Below are 17,097 nucleotides of genomic sequence, written 5' to 3' on the forward strand. Positions count from 1 at the left end.
GAACAGAATAATCAGGAGAAGTGTATTAAATTTTAATGAAAATTAAGTAGAAAAAAACCTGAAGCAGATCTGAAACTCGTGTTTTCACTTGCTCATGGTATGTGAGGTACAGACAGCGGCTTACTTACCTAGTAAGTTAATAACCCCATCATTGTAGCAAGCAAAAAGTTTGATAAGATCTTTAAATAGAAGCATGAATGCAGCATTTATGACACCATTTGTCAGTTCATTTGGATGAACCTACAAATAAAATACCAGTTATTTACAGCAGATTTACTGAATGCAATCAGAAGTTTTAGCTTGCACCAGGTATCTGATGCTGTTATAGAATCAAGCACTGAATACAGGCTTTCACACAAAGAAACCAAAGGTTTCAGTTAGCAGATCAAAGTTTGTTTTCTTCACCACTCCAAAACAATCTACTACAGAGTACCACCCCATCAACAGTAAACATCTTCGTCTTGAATCCTTCACCTATCACAGAGGTGGAAAGCAGAGATGCTATTAAAGCTTTAATGAAACTGGACAAAATATGTCAGTTCACAGCTGAACAAAACCTCAGTAGTCTACTAGGTAACATAGGTGGGTTATGATGTCAAGGCCCTTCCAGTTCTCATCACATTAACTTGGTCAGAAAATAAGTGCTTATTAAATAAAAGATCTTTGTTTTATTATTAAAAAAAACCCTCTGCTTCCAAGATCATTATCACAATTCCTAGGCCATTTAAGTAATGAAAACATATTAGCGAGATGTGTATTTCTAAGGCTTTCCTCTGAAAGCTGTACTTGGGCCCAGCCTTCCATCTGGGCATGTGTCCACCAAGAACAGAAGAACTTCAAGATGGATTCCTTCAGAGACCTCTTTGCAACATTACTGTACCTGCTACAGAAGCTGACTCATGGTTTTAGCCTTAAGGCAGATAATAATAAATAATAATAATCCCACCAACTTTCATAACATTATTACATTACAAATATATTGTAGACACTTATATCTGCAAATAGTCTAGATTAAAGTTTATCCAATCCAGCCTACAGCTGAAAACCAGATGAAGGTTTTGGGGAAGCCAAAAAAAAACCTACATGTGATATTTTAATGGCTTTTTCTCTCCCCCAAAAAGTAGTTGGTTGCCAAGACACAGAGAAAAGATTCTTCTGTCTCCTTGCTTTGTCTGTTTCTTCCCTTCACTGATGCAGAAGAAACTCCCAGCTCCGAGTCAGCAGTCCTCAAGAGCCCTCATTTCCAACAATGTTCCCCTACCTTCTCTCAAAAAAAAAAAAAGTAGGATCTACACATTTTGTACATATAGGAAAGGGCCATCCTTCACCTTACTCCACCTCAGGGGAATACTGAAAAGGGGATTTTTTTTTTTGCCCACATAATGGGATGATCAGTAAAGTATTACCTACAAGGTGAAATGTTTAAATTACAATGCAGCATTTATAAGTCACTGCCCAGTGTTAATGCTGGGTCAGCTTCAATACATACATCGAATTCAAGTAGTGCGTCAATTTGTTCCTGCAATATTGGCATACTCTTCAGTAGCTTTTCAGGAGCCATTGTTCTCATTACACCGTCAGCTCTGCAAGCGGGAATACAGATTAGAAGCCATGGTGTTTCACCTCTCCCCAAACTGATTTGCTGTCTACATTTAAGCTTAAAGCTGCTATAACCCATTTCAAACTTTGGAGCACTATCTGATTCTCCTGCTTCCCACAACATCACAAGAGCTGGCATGGAAAATGCTTTAGCTAGCAACTCTCCCTTACAGAGGGCAAAGAAGGGTTTTACATTAGAGTGATGAATGCAATAGATTCATCTCTTTCCATAAAGAAGACACTCAGTTTAAATAACTTGACAAGAATTACTGTCACAGAAGTACTTAGAGCACTGATAGTCTTTGTGCATTAAGTTTGTTATGAATAACTAATGACAATTCATTGATAACAGTACTTTTTAATGACATGTCTGTGGTCACTGAAGACAAAAAAAACCTATAGGTTGGAGGGTTTTTTTCCCCATCAAGTGTTACAATACATGTATGCCAATCCAGTGGCAATTCACATTAGGGCAATCTTTGCTTAGAGCTTCTTTCCTCAGTATTCCTGGTACTAATGAATTCTATTACTCCTTCATAGCACTTCCACTGACTTTGACCTGCCTTATCAGTCCTGAACCATTACTCCAACAGGTTCGCACAGTGGTCATGGATGTGTAGCATTCCCTAATTGCTGTCCATAGCCTTGTAGCAGTCTGCACACATGCCTGTTAATTTCTGAATATCACAAACCTGCACAACCACCATTATGTATTGCTCCATTCTGGGCACTGACACGTATAGCGTCTCCTCTTGGGAAACGCATATCACCACTTTTACTTATTTTATGCTATACTCTAGGGCAGCACCTTGTTCTGAGCAGCAGAAATAACATGCATAGAAAGCCTTTCCAGTAACATACAGCAAGGCAGGAATAGAAGGATTCCCAGCAACTTATGTTTATTTAACATGAAGCGTTTGAAGACACTAGCTGACAAAGGGAGCTTAAGATGCTAGCACTGCAGGAGCCTGCTGGATCAAAGCCTGCCTGAAATATCAATCCAACTAGCTACTAGTCTTCAGGTCAAAAACTTAATGATTCACATTCTAGATAGGCTCAAGAGATAACTACTTTGGTCGCCACTTTGGGAATGGCATCCAGCTACACGACAGTTTGAGAAGCAGGAGAGGAAAGCCTGGCAGCGATACCTGTATTAACAGCTCAGAATCCCAAGCTGCTGAATACACCAGAACTGCCAGAACAATCCCGTATGCAACTCATGATTAGCAGGAACATCTTTAGCATGCAGTCAATTAAGCTGCACCTTCAAGGGGTGTTAAGCCACTTGCTGTTGTCTGTCCTTCAAGATAGAATCTAGAGCCATTAAAGTCCCAGTCAGAGGAATCAGAGACCAAAAAAGTGGTCTGGTAAATACCAACATACTACTGTGGGCAGGGTTAGCTTCTTTTTTTAAACCACAGTCCTTGTAGGAAATAAAACCAGTAGTTTACAACCTTGTTCTGTTCAGTTTGTAACCATTTGCTGTGTTGCATGCTAAGAACTTTAGGTGTTCGCTTCAGTTTTCCTTTGTAATCAGTCATCTTTCTTATGGAAAGGGTCTGGAGAGTAATGATATATCCTTAATATAGCTTCAGAGCATTTCCTTCTTCAAATCCTAAACACAGTCTCACTGCAGCACAATTTAATAAGAGTCAGATTTAACGCCTAGCATTAAAAGCTCCCATTTCTGCAAGGCTTCTGTATTTGCCTTACTACCCACAGTCCTTCCTCTTCTCCTTGTACAATTTTTAACCCATTACAACTACTTAAGAAATCCAAGCATTTTGGTGTTTCATTGTATCTAAACAAAAAACATAAGAACTAAGTCACTGAGACACTAAAATTAAGCATAATGGCACAAACAAGTTTTTCATGGGTCTGGCATCCAGATCAGTTTACATATCTAAACTTTGCTTACCCTTTCTTCACTCTTGCAAAGTCAAATGCCATTTGTCTGTAGGAAAACGCTTTTTCATTCAAGTATCTACTATATCGCCTTATAAATGTGGACATGTCATAACCTGCAAAAAAGTCAGGTTTTACATTTAATTTTCATGCTTGTTTGGAGGTTCTTTAGTAAACAATAATATACAGTCAATAGGCCCTAATGTTATGTGATCTCTGTTGCACTGGACAACCATACATAGAGAGCAGGCATCATATGTCATCTACCAGCTTCTGAAGAAAAATGAGTAGTGCTGCACCAAAACAATATACCACTGTCCTCTGCTTCCAACAGATTCATCCAGTGCACCAGTGGCATGATTCCTGGGGAAACCTGCTCGTGGGTCCTACACAGTTATGTGGAAACATTATTTAATGGCGAAGTTACTTACCTCTCTACTAATGTGGAAAAATGCCAAACATATATAACAAAGTATAACAAAAAGTTTATACTTAACTGGTACATGACTTCCAGAATAAAGATCGACTTCAACGATCCCGCTATTTCATATACATCAGTCCCTCTAACTCTTGCATCAACCTTCAAAATTGCCCTGACTAGGTTTACCAGAACAAAGAAATTATGATGGCATCCACAGAAATTAGTGCCTTCTTTGAACTACTATACCAGAGATCATCAAGGCACATGATACTGTACAAGCAGCCTCAAACTTCAGTGACCTTCAAACCTGTAAGACTTCTGAACAGTTAGTATTACAGTCTTCAGGTATTTCTTTCAAAGTTTGTTCCTCTAAGCTACAGAATGTGTGCAGAAGGCAACTCATCATCCTCTTCAGGATTTGTTACCTTTGTTAAAATCCACACCCCTTGACTTAGTCACTGACTGTATTTTTCCGTAATACCTCTCAACGTTGAGTATCTCTGCCAACTCAGAATTAATACTGCCAACTCTGATACTTCATTATCTATGAAATACTGTTGTATTCTCTCTGAAATGGCAATTTAAGTTTAAAGAAAGTGGCAAAGAACACATTTAACGGAATTCATTGTTGCCAAATACCAGTATTTTTGAACATGCATAGCATGTTTTGCTTAGACAAACACAGTTTTAATATTTGTTTGGCTTTGTTCCTGCCCTGTGTTGCCATTTCTAAAAGATGCTCAAGTGTTTTTGGTGTCACACGTCTCCACTGAGAGATGGAGTAACATGGCATTGCTTTGACCTTGCCCATTTCTGCAGCATTCCTGCATTCTGCATACAGTCTACATTCTCTGACAGCTGCTGAATTATAAGTTTCCTCTCTTCTCTACTACAGCTACCATGAAACAAGCTTTTCCTCTCGTAAGTGAAGCAACAGGAAAATTCACTAATAACTCTAGAGTCTAAGTAGAAAAGTAGACTATAAGCTTTAGAGAGAACACCTCCTTAATTTTTGCCTAGACCTTCTAAATTCACTACTCCAAACCAGCTAGTTCTTTTGGTGCCTTCCCACTGCCTCCCCAAATTAAACATTTGTATAGACAATTCCTAAAAAGTGTAGTGTCCACAAGCAACCAAATTACCCTTTAAGGATGAGTAAAACCAAAAAAACTAAATGGAAAGTTATCTATTTCATCCTTAACTCCCATAACAGTAAAGAAGATAGCTGACCCAGCCCTGATTTGAACCAGCACTTTTTAAGGGAGTTGTACCATTTCACCTCGAGTAAAAACTTTTCAGGAACAGAAACATTGTACTGTAGTTGTTCAGCTGTTGACTTGAGCTCCTGTATTCATTAAGTACTTATAAAAAGGTTTCAGTTTCACATTTTTATATTATTTGCACCTTATGAATGAAGGAGCCAATTAACAATAGTATCTTATTTGGAATCTTTTTAAGATTATAGACATGAGTAGGCTTACCATGAGATCCACTTTTGTCCAGAAAATTGCTGAGATTGAACAATGTGTTTCTAGATGCCAGGTACTGAATAAATCTCTGCAACACAAAGTTATTTTCTTATCACAGGTTTTATCTGAAGACTTTGTACCTCCTAGCAAGAAGATTACCAGTCTAGCTCCAGCATATACACATGAAAGTCCAGATTTTCATTTTAGCCTGCAATAACTTCCTCAAAACCCTTTAATCCATTCACATTAATTATGTTTAGCCTGAATCTCCACTAAATGTCCACTAAATGTAGATTCTGTGCAAATGCAAACCAGATTGTGGAAGAAGCCGTAAAAATGGTTAATTGTCAAAGAGGTTTGAAGAAGCACAACATTTATCTGCTTTCAAAGCAGCATATCCAGGCTAGTCCCAGACTTTTCAATCCAGCTGCCCTCAGTTTCAGCCAAGCTGAGGGCCTGTTTCAATAACAGGCCCCACATCAAGTATAGGGACTAACAGACTGAAACAGTTACAGAAAGCAAATCAGAATTTTGGCCAAAACTTGGAACAGAAAAATAAGACAGGAGTAAAAGTTTACACTGTGACATTGGAGAAGTTCATTGCATGAAAACACTTTATATACAGCCAGGGAGGAATTGTTTCACGGTCATACTAATGCTCTTTGTGTAAAAACAAAAAGCTTACTTAGACATACCAGTCTATACAGGTCAAAAAAATGCAAGGGGAAGTAAAACACAATCCAAAACGCTATCAGATTGAATTTACAGCTCTAGGAAGATTTTAACGCTCATGCAGAAAGGGCAGCTATTTGGATGGCAGTACACATGTGCCAGAACATCAACTTTGACTCTAGTCAAAAAGTCCCAGCTATCTTTAATCCTGCATAGCTCTGTTTTCAGCACAGATAGCACATGTTGTCAACATCCCGGATCAGGCTGCTGCTTGCTCTTATGCTACAGTTTTATAAATGAAGAGACAGATAATCAGCACACCTCCAACTATGTTATTAAAGGCAAGTTTGCTCCTCATCAAGAACCAGTCTTGCCGTTTGTTCTCAGGTCCTTACTGGTTCAGAAGAGATGCCTTTGCACTACTAACATCTTTTGGCTTGGAGTCTGCTCAGTGCCAATGTGGTCTCAAGAAAAAGCTGATGACACTTACCTCATTGCCATGAACCATTAGATGATGTGTGGTAACTAAGGCTTTGAATACAACCACCCAGCTACTATTCGTTGCTCGCTCAAAAAGTGTATCAGCCATCTGAGGAATATTCACGTTTGTTTCATTAGTTGCTTGGATCAAGTCTGTATGAGAGAGAAGAGGAAGGTGTTAGGTGCTACTCCAGGCTGCAGGCCATGGTTGCGAAAAACAACAAGTTCAGTGCTTAAGTTCCACATTTAGGGGGGAAAAAAAACCCCACCCACCAAAAAAACCCACCACCAAAAAACTGATATTATATTAGTACATGCCAACAGCAACACTGGTCTGACTTTTTCACAGAATGGTAAGGGTTGGAAGGGACCTCTGGAGATCATCTTGTCCAACCCCCCTGCTTGAGCAGGCACACCTAGAGCAGGGGGCACAGGAACGCGCCCAGGTGGGTTTTGAATGTCTCCAGGGAAGGAGACTCCACAACCTCTCTGGGCAGCCCGTGCCTCTGCTCTGTCACCCTCACAGGAAAGAAGTTTTTCCTCATACACAGGTAGAACTTCCTGTGTTCCAGCTTGTGCCCGTTGCCCCTTGTCCTGTCGTTGGGCACCACTGAAAAGAGTCTGGTCCCATCTTCCTGACAACCATCCTTTAGATATTTATAAGCACTGATAAGATCCCCCCTCAGTCTTCTCTTCTCCAGCCAGAACAAACCCAAGCCTTTCAGGCCTTTCCTCATAAGAAAGATGCTCCAGTCCCCTGATCATCTTGGTAGCTCTCCGCTGGACAGTTCCCTGTCTTTCTTGAACTGGGGTGCCCAGAACCAGACACAGTACTCCAGATGTGGCCTCACCAGGGTAGAGTAGAGGGGGAGGATAACCTGCCTTGACCTGCTGGCCACACTCCTTTTAATGCACACCAGGATACCGTTGACCTTCTTGGCCACAAGGGCACATTGCTGGCTCATGGTCAACTTGCTGTCCACCAGCACTCCCAGGTCCTTCTCAGCAGAGCTGCTTTCCAGCAGTTCAGCCCCCAGCCTGTATAGGTGCATGGGGTTGTTCCTCCCCAGGTACAGGACCTTGTCCTTGCTTTTGCTGAATTTCATGAGGTTCCCCTCAGCCTAGCTCTCCAGCCTGTCCAAGACTCATTGGATGGCAGTACAGCCTTCCACCTTATCAGCCACTCCTCCCAGCTTGGTATCATCAGCAAACTTGCTATGGGTACACCCTGTCCCTTCATCCAGATTACTGATTTAGTCTAACAGTACTAGCTTTCCAGCAACTCCATCCTGAGCTATGTCCCAACTTTTCTTCATCTTCATCCCATATGAAGTTATGGTGTACAACATCATATGACTTTACTGCTTGTGGGTTTTCAAGTTAATCGTGGTGGTCTGCTACCTCTGGGTTAGATGACTAAGTATTACTGAATTCTTCACTTACAGGTATACATCAAGCACGCTGAACCCAGTCACATCAACAAAAAGAGGTATCATCAGAAACAGATACTCTAGTCATCTCAGAGGTTAGAGTTTCATCAGCATGCTACAGCACAGCTCCTAGAGTCTCTACAGACCTAGACAGCAGAAGAGTGCATTCAGGCATGGATTAAGACCTCTTCAACAGTGAGAAAGAAGTCAAGGACAGACATTTGTTTATACTGCAGAATAATAGTCTTCTGCAAGCAACTGCACCTTACATAGAATATATAAGACGTTAGACTGCCTTAGGGAACAAGAATAAAATACAGCTTTGCGACCTGTATATTAGAAAGGTGTAGTCTGGCACAGGAGAGTATGTGAAATTAAGGTAAGTACTTAAATCATAAGCAGTAGGGCAGCAAGCTTTCCACTATCATCTCTATCCCATATCTACTGATAGGATCTTTGATTTACTACATCACCTATTACCTACAGACTCTTGCTAGGCAGCCGGCAGTGACCTTCCACATGCTATTACCTAATTTTTAAGACACAGTTGGAAACTGCATACTGCAACTGCATGACCAAAACCCACCAGACACAGCCCTGGCAAGACTTCAGGAGAAGGCATCACGCAACACAAAGAGCACAGAACACAGACCTAATTGTAGGGTTGAGGCTTAAAGTTTGAAGACCTAAACAGAAAAAGTTAAAAATTAAGGAGTTTAACTACTAGACTAAGCATTATCTGTGTTACTAATAAAAATACTCATCTTTTGCTTTCCTTGAAAGGACAGTAACCATTGTTAATGATTTTCCATGTAATTATTCTTCCCCTCCCCTAGATGAGAAATGTTCATCCGACTATTCAAGCCATTCAGCAATGACAGACATTCTACCCTAGAAGCAGACAGGCTATTCTTTGACTGATCCTTGCATACCTAAACCATGTGAGTGTGCTGTAAAGATTCTACAGGAGTTCAATTCACCTGGGCAGCAGGGTCACCACACTCTGTAGACTTGCTTGCCCCCCCCAACACAATCCCATATAATGGAGAGCATTAAATCCTGCTAAGAATGGAAAGCCAAGGTTCAGACTGCTGTGAAACTACTGATTCTGCCTCTTCAGGGCAGGAAAAGTCCAGAGGACAGGTCTGTCTAAACAGACCAATGAGTCACATCAGCTATTAAGAACCACCTGGTGTGTTCAGAAATCCACACTGCTGTATTGAAGCATTCAGAAGCTAGTTTTTGTTGGTTTTTGTTTTGTTTTTATTCATGGCAAGTTATTTTTATGGGTTTTTATATTAGTCTGTTTAATAGAAGTAAAGATTCAGAAAATCTATAGCTCAGAGTCAGAAGCCTGTGAAAACTGCAGTGCTTGTGTTTAAAATTGTCTTTTGTATGGGCATAAAAGCTGCAAGTTGTCTTCAGTTTCAGGTCAGTGGCATGATTTTCCGTAATGAGACAGAAGACAAAAATTATGTGATCTGTTCACCAAGTTTGATTTTAAAATGTTTGTTGTCACGGTGTCGTTTTGGTTTTGTTTCAGTTTTTTTTGCAGAACACCTTCTGAAATGTAAAGTTAACTTCTATAGCCTCAGTAATACTACCCTTGAAGAAGGCAGTTTTGTAGACAAAGTATTAGAGTAGTAAAGCCATGCCATTGAAGGACAGCAGTTCAAGCTCACAGAGTTCCAACAATTCTCCTTGATCTTGTACAAACAGGCCAACAACCTTTTATTCTGTACTGCTGATTAATGCATTATAGAAGACAGGGTTTGTAAAAGCCTAGAAGCAAGGCACAAGTGGCTTGCTCATTGTTTACCCTGCTCAGACGTTTTCCTGCTGATGACAGCATTTGTTCTTAGCATAAGGAAACATGCACCAAATTTGCAAGCTTTCAGTCCTAAGTTTCAGTACGCGGCTCACCAGGGAAGAGGGGTACTATAAATTGTGTATTCCATCAGTGGATGTTAGATAGAGAGACCTCAGAGGAGCCCACCCACAGCAATGCTGGCAACAGGGGCTACAAGGCACTACTCCTATAGAAGGCGTGCTGCAGTAGCATAAAGTAATTCAGTCATTTCTGCCTCCTCTCCAAACTGCTGGAGGGTACAGCATCTTAGTCTGCAGCTCTGAATGTTTTAGTACAGGAGTAATTATAGTGTGCCAAGTAGGGAGGTATGACTAAATTTAAGCCTACTACTTTCAGCACACGGGAAAGAATTAAACCATACACGAAGATTTTACTCATCATCTGAGGAGGGAAAAGAAAAAAAAAAGATATGGGTTAATTCTTGCAGAGCTGTTTCCCATTAAGTCACATCACAAAGTTAAGGAATTCAAGCTTCCTGGGTTTATTTCCCCAATCTTTAATCCTTGTTTGTACTATTTTTGTATTTCCAATACCATAGTCTCAATTTAACCAGCTATCGTCAGTGTCTGGAGCAACTCAGAAGCATAGCTAACTTTAATGAACTCTGAGCAGCAGAGTTAGGTGGCTGAGCTGAATTTTAAAATAAGACTTGGCAAAAATAATTTGCCTTCAGTGTGATAGGAAAGAATATGTACATGGAAAAAGAAAACACATACAAGGAACAAGAATGTCTAGAAACTACATTTTTTTAAAGATTCAGACATTTACTGGCGGGACAGAAAACTTAGTTTTCAAAAGAAACATTCAGTGTCTTCCAAACAAGCCACAGGTGGACTTGTTAACAAGGAATAGATAATATTAAGAAGTACCAGCTGAAGCACAGCCCATCAGAAGCCATATGAACCAATCTTACAAAGGTGATTCTGTTTGGGGTTACACAGAAATAGTACAAAAAAGGATTAAAGGTACCTACCTGATGAGGTTTCTGCTACTGCAGGCATCCATGTCAGGTACACTGAGAGCTAATCCCTAAACCCAAAAACAGAGCTCAAATACAAATTCCAAGCAGATTAAAGAACTGGGAGTGATACAGCAGTAGCAGCTACTGCTTTCATCATGACTTTCACACAAGTGGAGAAGTTGGAGAATTAAGACCTTTACCCTTCACTTGAATCTGTTTTACTGTGGGACTAAATTATAATTGCCAAATCACAGCACATGATTTCTCCTATTTCCTTCCTTCACATCTTGCTAGCTGCTATTTTGAACACTCCTTCAGTCCAGAGATCCTTGTTTAGATTAGACATTTAATTTAGACTTGAATATACTTCTAGTTAAGTTTTCAGATGCAAAACCTATGCTTAAAGAAGGAATAAATGGTTGTCAATTCTTTGACACCATAACTTAAATCTAAACATCAGCCTTTAAACTCTTTGACTAGCCAAGTTTTTGACATAGCTTTAAGATATCTGCAACTTATTCAGGGAAGAGAAGCAAGGCTAGAGTACGATTAATGCCTTCATTAATAAAAAGACAAACCTGCCAAAATGAGGGAGATCGGTAGAGTGTTCAGTGAGGAAGACCAAAGTAAGTTAAGACACCTTAGCTCTCTATGACATTTCAAAGAGACTAATGAAAGATGCAACTAATGTTGGTGTTTGTTTGTTGAGCTCATAAGGTAAAAAGAGAATAGTGAGAAAGTTTCACTGTCTTCAAAATTTCAGACTTCTTCAGGCTCACTAAAAACTACTTCCTGATTTTAAGTGTGTGGTTTCTTGGGTTGGGTTGGTTTTTTTTTAATGAGAGATGCTACAAGACTTTAAAGACCCTGTCTTATTCCTTTACCTTTTCAGATTGTATTCTAGATCATGGCAGTGGTTTTTTCCAGTTTGGTTTTGTTGGGATTTTGTTACTTAGTTGTTTAATAGACAGACCTGGGATTCCCCAGTTCAAAGTTAATTATTCACAATTTACATTTCAGTATGCAGAGAAACACCAGCAGAGCACAAGACCTCTCTGTTCAGAGGGATACTGGTGCCAATTTAAGAACAGCTGTCATTCCAGGTTGAATTAACAGGCGAGCTGCCTCAGGATCTCAGCTGTGTCATACAGTCAGTTCCTAAACTTTGCCAAATCTCTCAGAGTAATCCCCTTACAGACCTTCCTTACTATTATGCTTAACACTACAATAGTCTTCACAAGTGATTCTTCTGGCTTGTAAGTATTTAAAAATGCCTTGAACCTACAGAAAAGGAAATGCAGGATTGTTCCAAATCCCAGCTAGTCAAGAACAGAAAGAAGTGGCTTAAAGTAAGAGTGTAAAAGCCTCAAAGAGGTTAAATAGGCAAGTAACAGTAAAAGTCCTCACTTGCAAGACACAGAACTGTATCAGGAAGCTACTACACCATTGTGCTAACCAATGCAAGAGCTGAACTTCCAGGTCTACAGAAGACTGACCACAAAAACAGTACTGGAAAGCAGAACAAACTTATTGGTTTCTGCTTCTACGATAAATGCTCATGAGAACATTAGATGATTTTATGTTGTTGGCTTGGACTATCAAGCAATTCCACAAATGAGAGTAAGGAATTTATCTGTGTGGTTAAAAGTTTACAATCTACTGTTTGCACCCCCAACTTGCCCTGCCTCCACAAATTTACATCATAATCTGGTTTGTAATAATCTCCCCAGGTAGAACAGCAATTCATGCTGTCTCCTCCTCCCAGCCCAAAAGTCTGCCTCAAGAGCTGCTACATCTCACCTTGACCCCAGCAAGCCTACCCTTTATCAAAGTCCAGCATCTTCCAGATATTGCCTATGTGCTTTCATGCCTATGCCAACTCAAACCTAAACACAATCTTCCACAGAGCATATGCTCTCCAGGTACTCTAAAGATTTTCCCAGTAACACAGCTATGGTCCTTGTGACTACAAATAACTAGGGGAACTGCTGCCTCCTCTTTCCAGCCCTACTTCACAGATCTCCTTCCCACACATCTCTCAGACTCTTGTGAATACAAGTATTTGCTGCAGATCCTGAAGTTTGAGAGGTCATGGCAGCCAGTCTTTGAAACACACAACTGCACCCCACACCAAGACAGCCTTTTGTATACAATTTCTTCCTCTCTGCCTACTCATAGGCATACTTGTACAACCCATAGTATTAAGTGTTTTGCAGGAGAGTGAGTTTCTTCTTTCCTATCAATTGCATGGAGAGTTTGTGGAGAGACAGGGCAGATGACTGAGTACCAGCAAGTTTCTCTTGGCACTTCCTACAGTTTCTCAAACTAAGAGTTTAGTTTGCCTCAGAATCATCTTATCACACTACTCCTTTTTAAATAAACAGCACACCACACCACTTCCTACATGACCAAATACCTGTTTTGAAAACAAAGTGGAAAAATCTACTGCCTATATACATTGCCAGAACTTATTCTGATGCACTTCCATGTAGTCTGCACCCCTCCTTCCCCACCATATGAAAGCAAGATATTTGGCTTTAAGTCATCTGCAAAAACCACCTCAGGTTATTAGCAGTATTAAACCAGTTAAATTGGATTTGTGTCCCCTTCAGTCCTTAAAGATTTTTAGATACAGCTTTTCCTCCTGAGAGGTTCAGGTGCAGCTCTCTTGGAAAGGGGAAAATAATAGCCAACTGTCAGGTAGTTGTCTACTGGATCTGAAAGGATGCAACTAAGGCAGCTGTTTCCCTAAGTACTAACAATAAGGGATAAGAGTGATCATTATGTGTTAAAAAAAGTCTTGCCATAGGCAACTGCTTCAAGTTCGGTGAATGCTTTTTATTTAAATCAAAAAAGTACCCGCAACTTACAGGTCCACTGACTGGGGGGAAGAATAACTTGCATTACCTTTAGTGTTTACATTTGAGCGTTCTCCTTGAGGGTAATACAACTGAGAGATGACATTCAGGCCAGCTGCAGAAGCTCAAGTTTAAGCAGCAGTCACTGGGGTTTTAAGTATGCTCTTTAAGGCTGCTAATCAATTAGTGATGAATATATTTTATGGACAAAGTCCAAGGCCTTACTGATACTCATGATCCAACTATTCAGAAGAATAAAAGCTTCAGTTTTACTCAGGAATTAAGTATCTGGAACAATAGAGCTGTCACCCAGAAGATGGGCTACACAGACTCCCTAGTACAAACATACTAAGGAAAGCAGCTTTTTAGCCTCAGATGCATAAAGCCAAAACACTAAGCAAAGGGGAAAAGGCCCCATGGTCAAAGAATCCTGCCTCATTTCTTCCTGACCACAGCCACCACAGCTTTTGCAAGCAGCTTCACTGTAGCAAAAGCCTTAGTTATTACACATGAAATCTTTCCCCTGTCCAAAGTAGTGAGAAGCTCGGTCTTGAACTTCATTTGTACAGAATTCACTCACTTTGAATACCAAAATATTTGTCTCGGACAAGAATACAAGTTCAGCGAAGCAGGGGAAAGAAGGGAAATCACTGCTCTAATGTTCCTTTCCTCTCACCCAGAGACCCCATTCCAGACTCTCACTCTACCCAAATCCTGCTCCACAAATAGCTCAACAGTTATGTGTATTTTTCTGCTTAAAGACAAGAACTGGGCAGTTGTTCTTATGTCAATATGAAACATCAAGTAACTCTGGAGCTAGATGTGCTACTTCTCTATTTTACTGATTTACTCTAAATAGCAGCAGAGCCACAAATCACCATTGTACTACCTTTTTTGTACAGCTCTCAATAGTTTAAGATACACAAAATGCCATTTGCATTTAGTGGACACCAGCCGATATAAAATATATAAAAGCAATTGTCTTGGAAAAATGCTATTCCCCATCCTATCATAATATGGCATCTTAGATGCCAAACTCTAGGGGAGGCAGGGACATGGGAAAAAAAACACATTACAAGTAGCATTTATGTTAAGCATTTGATCCATAACTTTTTTGCATAAAAAGGAACTTTTATCCTACATGGCAAATCTCAGACCCCATTCTACAAACCATTTCCTTCAGCAGTTCAAACCTGGAAGCCTTAACCAAAATACACATTAATTTAGAGAAGAAATATGAAGCTGCAGCCACCAGCCAACCTTCTGCCAAGCCTTCAAAGCATTTGTTCAGTTTCCTCTAAGGGGTAGAATTGTTTTTTCCATCCATGCAAGCATTAAAGCCAGAGTTCCATTGCATCCTAGGTCTTGCTGCATACAACAGAACAAGTTTAAAGGGGGTATATTGTTGCAAGATTATTGCTTAGAAGGAGAAAAGCCAGCAAGATCTAGTTAACTGACTACTGTAACTGGATATCAGGATTCCAGCTGTGGCCTGTGATTATCCTTCCATGAGGGTGAACAAGCCCTAACATTACCTGTTGGTTATATCAATTTGTAACTCTCATCACTTGGCTGTTTATTAGAATATCAGTAACAGGACCAACTGCTGCTTTTATCCAGAACAGCACAGCAACACTAGACGAGTAAGGATTTCATGTTTTCCACAGCAGCGTGAGGTCATTTACTGTAATCTCTGCACTAGAGTGTTTTCTAATCAGCCTTTACATGTTGGGTTGATCTTACACTCCAACCACAACTGGCAGAAAGTGGTAATCAGCTGAGGTATAGTATGTAAGCTATTTCAGTTGCTGTGCTGCTGTCATTTTTATTCTAATAAGAATGAACCCTGGTCAGTGCTTTCCATCCCCCAATGTTCTTTGTTCCTCAGAAAACCATTTGTTTTTAATAAACTTGTAGAAGTGAAACTGTCACTATCAACTCTGCCCAGAACAGCAATTTGTAATCTGCTACAAATCTGAATGAGACTGAAAATATACTGGAAGCAGCCTGATGTTTCAGCTACGCTGCTTAGCTACTACACATTGGGTATATATAAAACAAAAAATAGGGTGGGGATGAAACAACATACAAGCAACTTCAGTGACATGTTAATTAACTACAGCCTGTATGCTAGAAATGGGTCAGTTGAGTAAGCAGGCTCAGCAGCTGACACATCTAACTTTGAATATCCAGACCATGGACTCTATTTTTCCTACTCTCTCAGCCAGATTATTCCAAAAGTCCAGCCATTTTGTCAGTGGACATTGTGGGACAATGTAACCTTCAGTAGGCTCAGCCTGTAAAATAACCAAACAAGGGCAGAGACCATGCGCTCAGCTGAGCTGACAAGCCCCCAGAAGCTTAGCATGGGTTGCAATTCTTAACTGGGAATGAAATGTCCACAACTATGCAGTCCTGTTGAGAACATGAACATATGTGTAGGAAAAAAGAAATCAAGTGTAATGTAAACCTGTCCATACAGTCAGTGCCACAATATGACCTCCTAGAGGCATACTGAAGCAATTGCAACTAAGCAGCAAGTCCTTTTTAACATGGGTCAATCATTCCTATCCATTTTGTTTTGTATCTATAGCACAAGAGAAAGACCATCAGAGTTCCTAAAATGAGACAGCTGCCTCATATGTGAATGCTGTGCCTTAAACAGTTTTGTTTGGGGTTTTGGGGTTGTTTTTTTGTTGCTGTTGTGAGGTTTTTTGTTTGTATTGGTTTTTTAATCAAACTCATATCCTTCATGAGTAGATAGAGCTTTACTCTTTCCTTGCTAAAAAAAAATGTGAAAGCAAACATGCAATTCCTTTACATTCATTCCCCTGTACTACACCAGTTAAACAAGAATCCTTTGCTTCTGCCACACAGACAGGTAAGCTTAAGTCTCACAAACCTGGAAAACACTAACATCAACTACCAGTAGACTCTACTCTTCAATATGAGCCTGCAGCCTTTCATATAGAGCAGATTTTCTTGATGTTGCAAAATAATTCTGTTGAACTCAACAGAACATCCACCTGAGAGATGGCAGAGGCAGTTAGGACTACTAACATTTAAGAAACTGACAGTAATAAGTTGCTATCTAAGAGTTCAAAGTCACCAATGCCTTTGGAAAATGAGTTTGCCACTTGCAGTGGAAGTCTATCAAGCTATTGATGAGTAGGGAAGTTGGAATCCATCGCACAGGCTCACATCCAGGCAGCAAAGCTTCACGCAGAATCAGAACTCTAGACTGGAACACCCAGAAGTGTCAATTAAACTCCTAAGGATGATATGGAAGGGAGTTTTGAAAAGTAGCTTCTCATAATACTGCCTAAGCAATTTCCAGCTTCCTGATAAACAACATGAAGTTCTTTAAACTCACCTATTCCAAGTATAGCAAACTTTGCCTGTTAATGCTCTTGCTATTCACAAACAACAGAG

General features: G+C 40.1%; 1 protein-coding gene across 10 annotated transcripts in view; it reads right to left on the minus strand.

The window, feature by feature from the left end:
* The window catches only part of SNAP91 (synaptosome associated protein 91), a 71,857-nt gene that overhangs the window by 44,059 nt on the left and 10,701 nt on the right, over positions 1–17,097 (minus strand). For all 10 annotated transcript variants that reach the window (XM_075087192.1, XM_075087198.1, XM_075087197.1 and 7 more), the window contains exons 3-7: positions 6,557–6,699; positions 5,407–5,482; positions 3,518–3,620; positions 1,490–1,583; positions 129–240 (exon numbers count right to left, since the gene is read on the minus strand). In XM_075087192.1, the coding sequence (XP_074943293.1) occupies positions 129–240; positions 1,490–1,583; positions 3,518–3,620; positions 5,407–5,482; positions 6,557–6,699 (528 nt within the window). The remainder of the gene's footprint in view (positions 1–128; positions 241–1,489; positions 1,584–3,517; positions 3,621–5,406; positions 5,483–6,556; positions 6,700–17,097) is intronic.

This window comes from Phalacrocorax aristotelis, chromosome 3 (assembly GCF_949628215.1).
Source record: "Phalacrocorax aristotelis chromosome 3, bGulAri2.1, whole genome shotgun sequence".
NCBI lineage: Eukaryota > Metazoa > Chordata > Aves > Suliformes > Phalacrocoracidae > Phalacrocorax > Phalacrocorax aristotelis.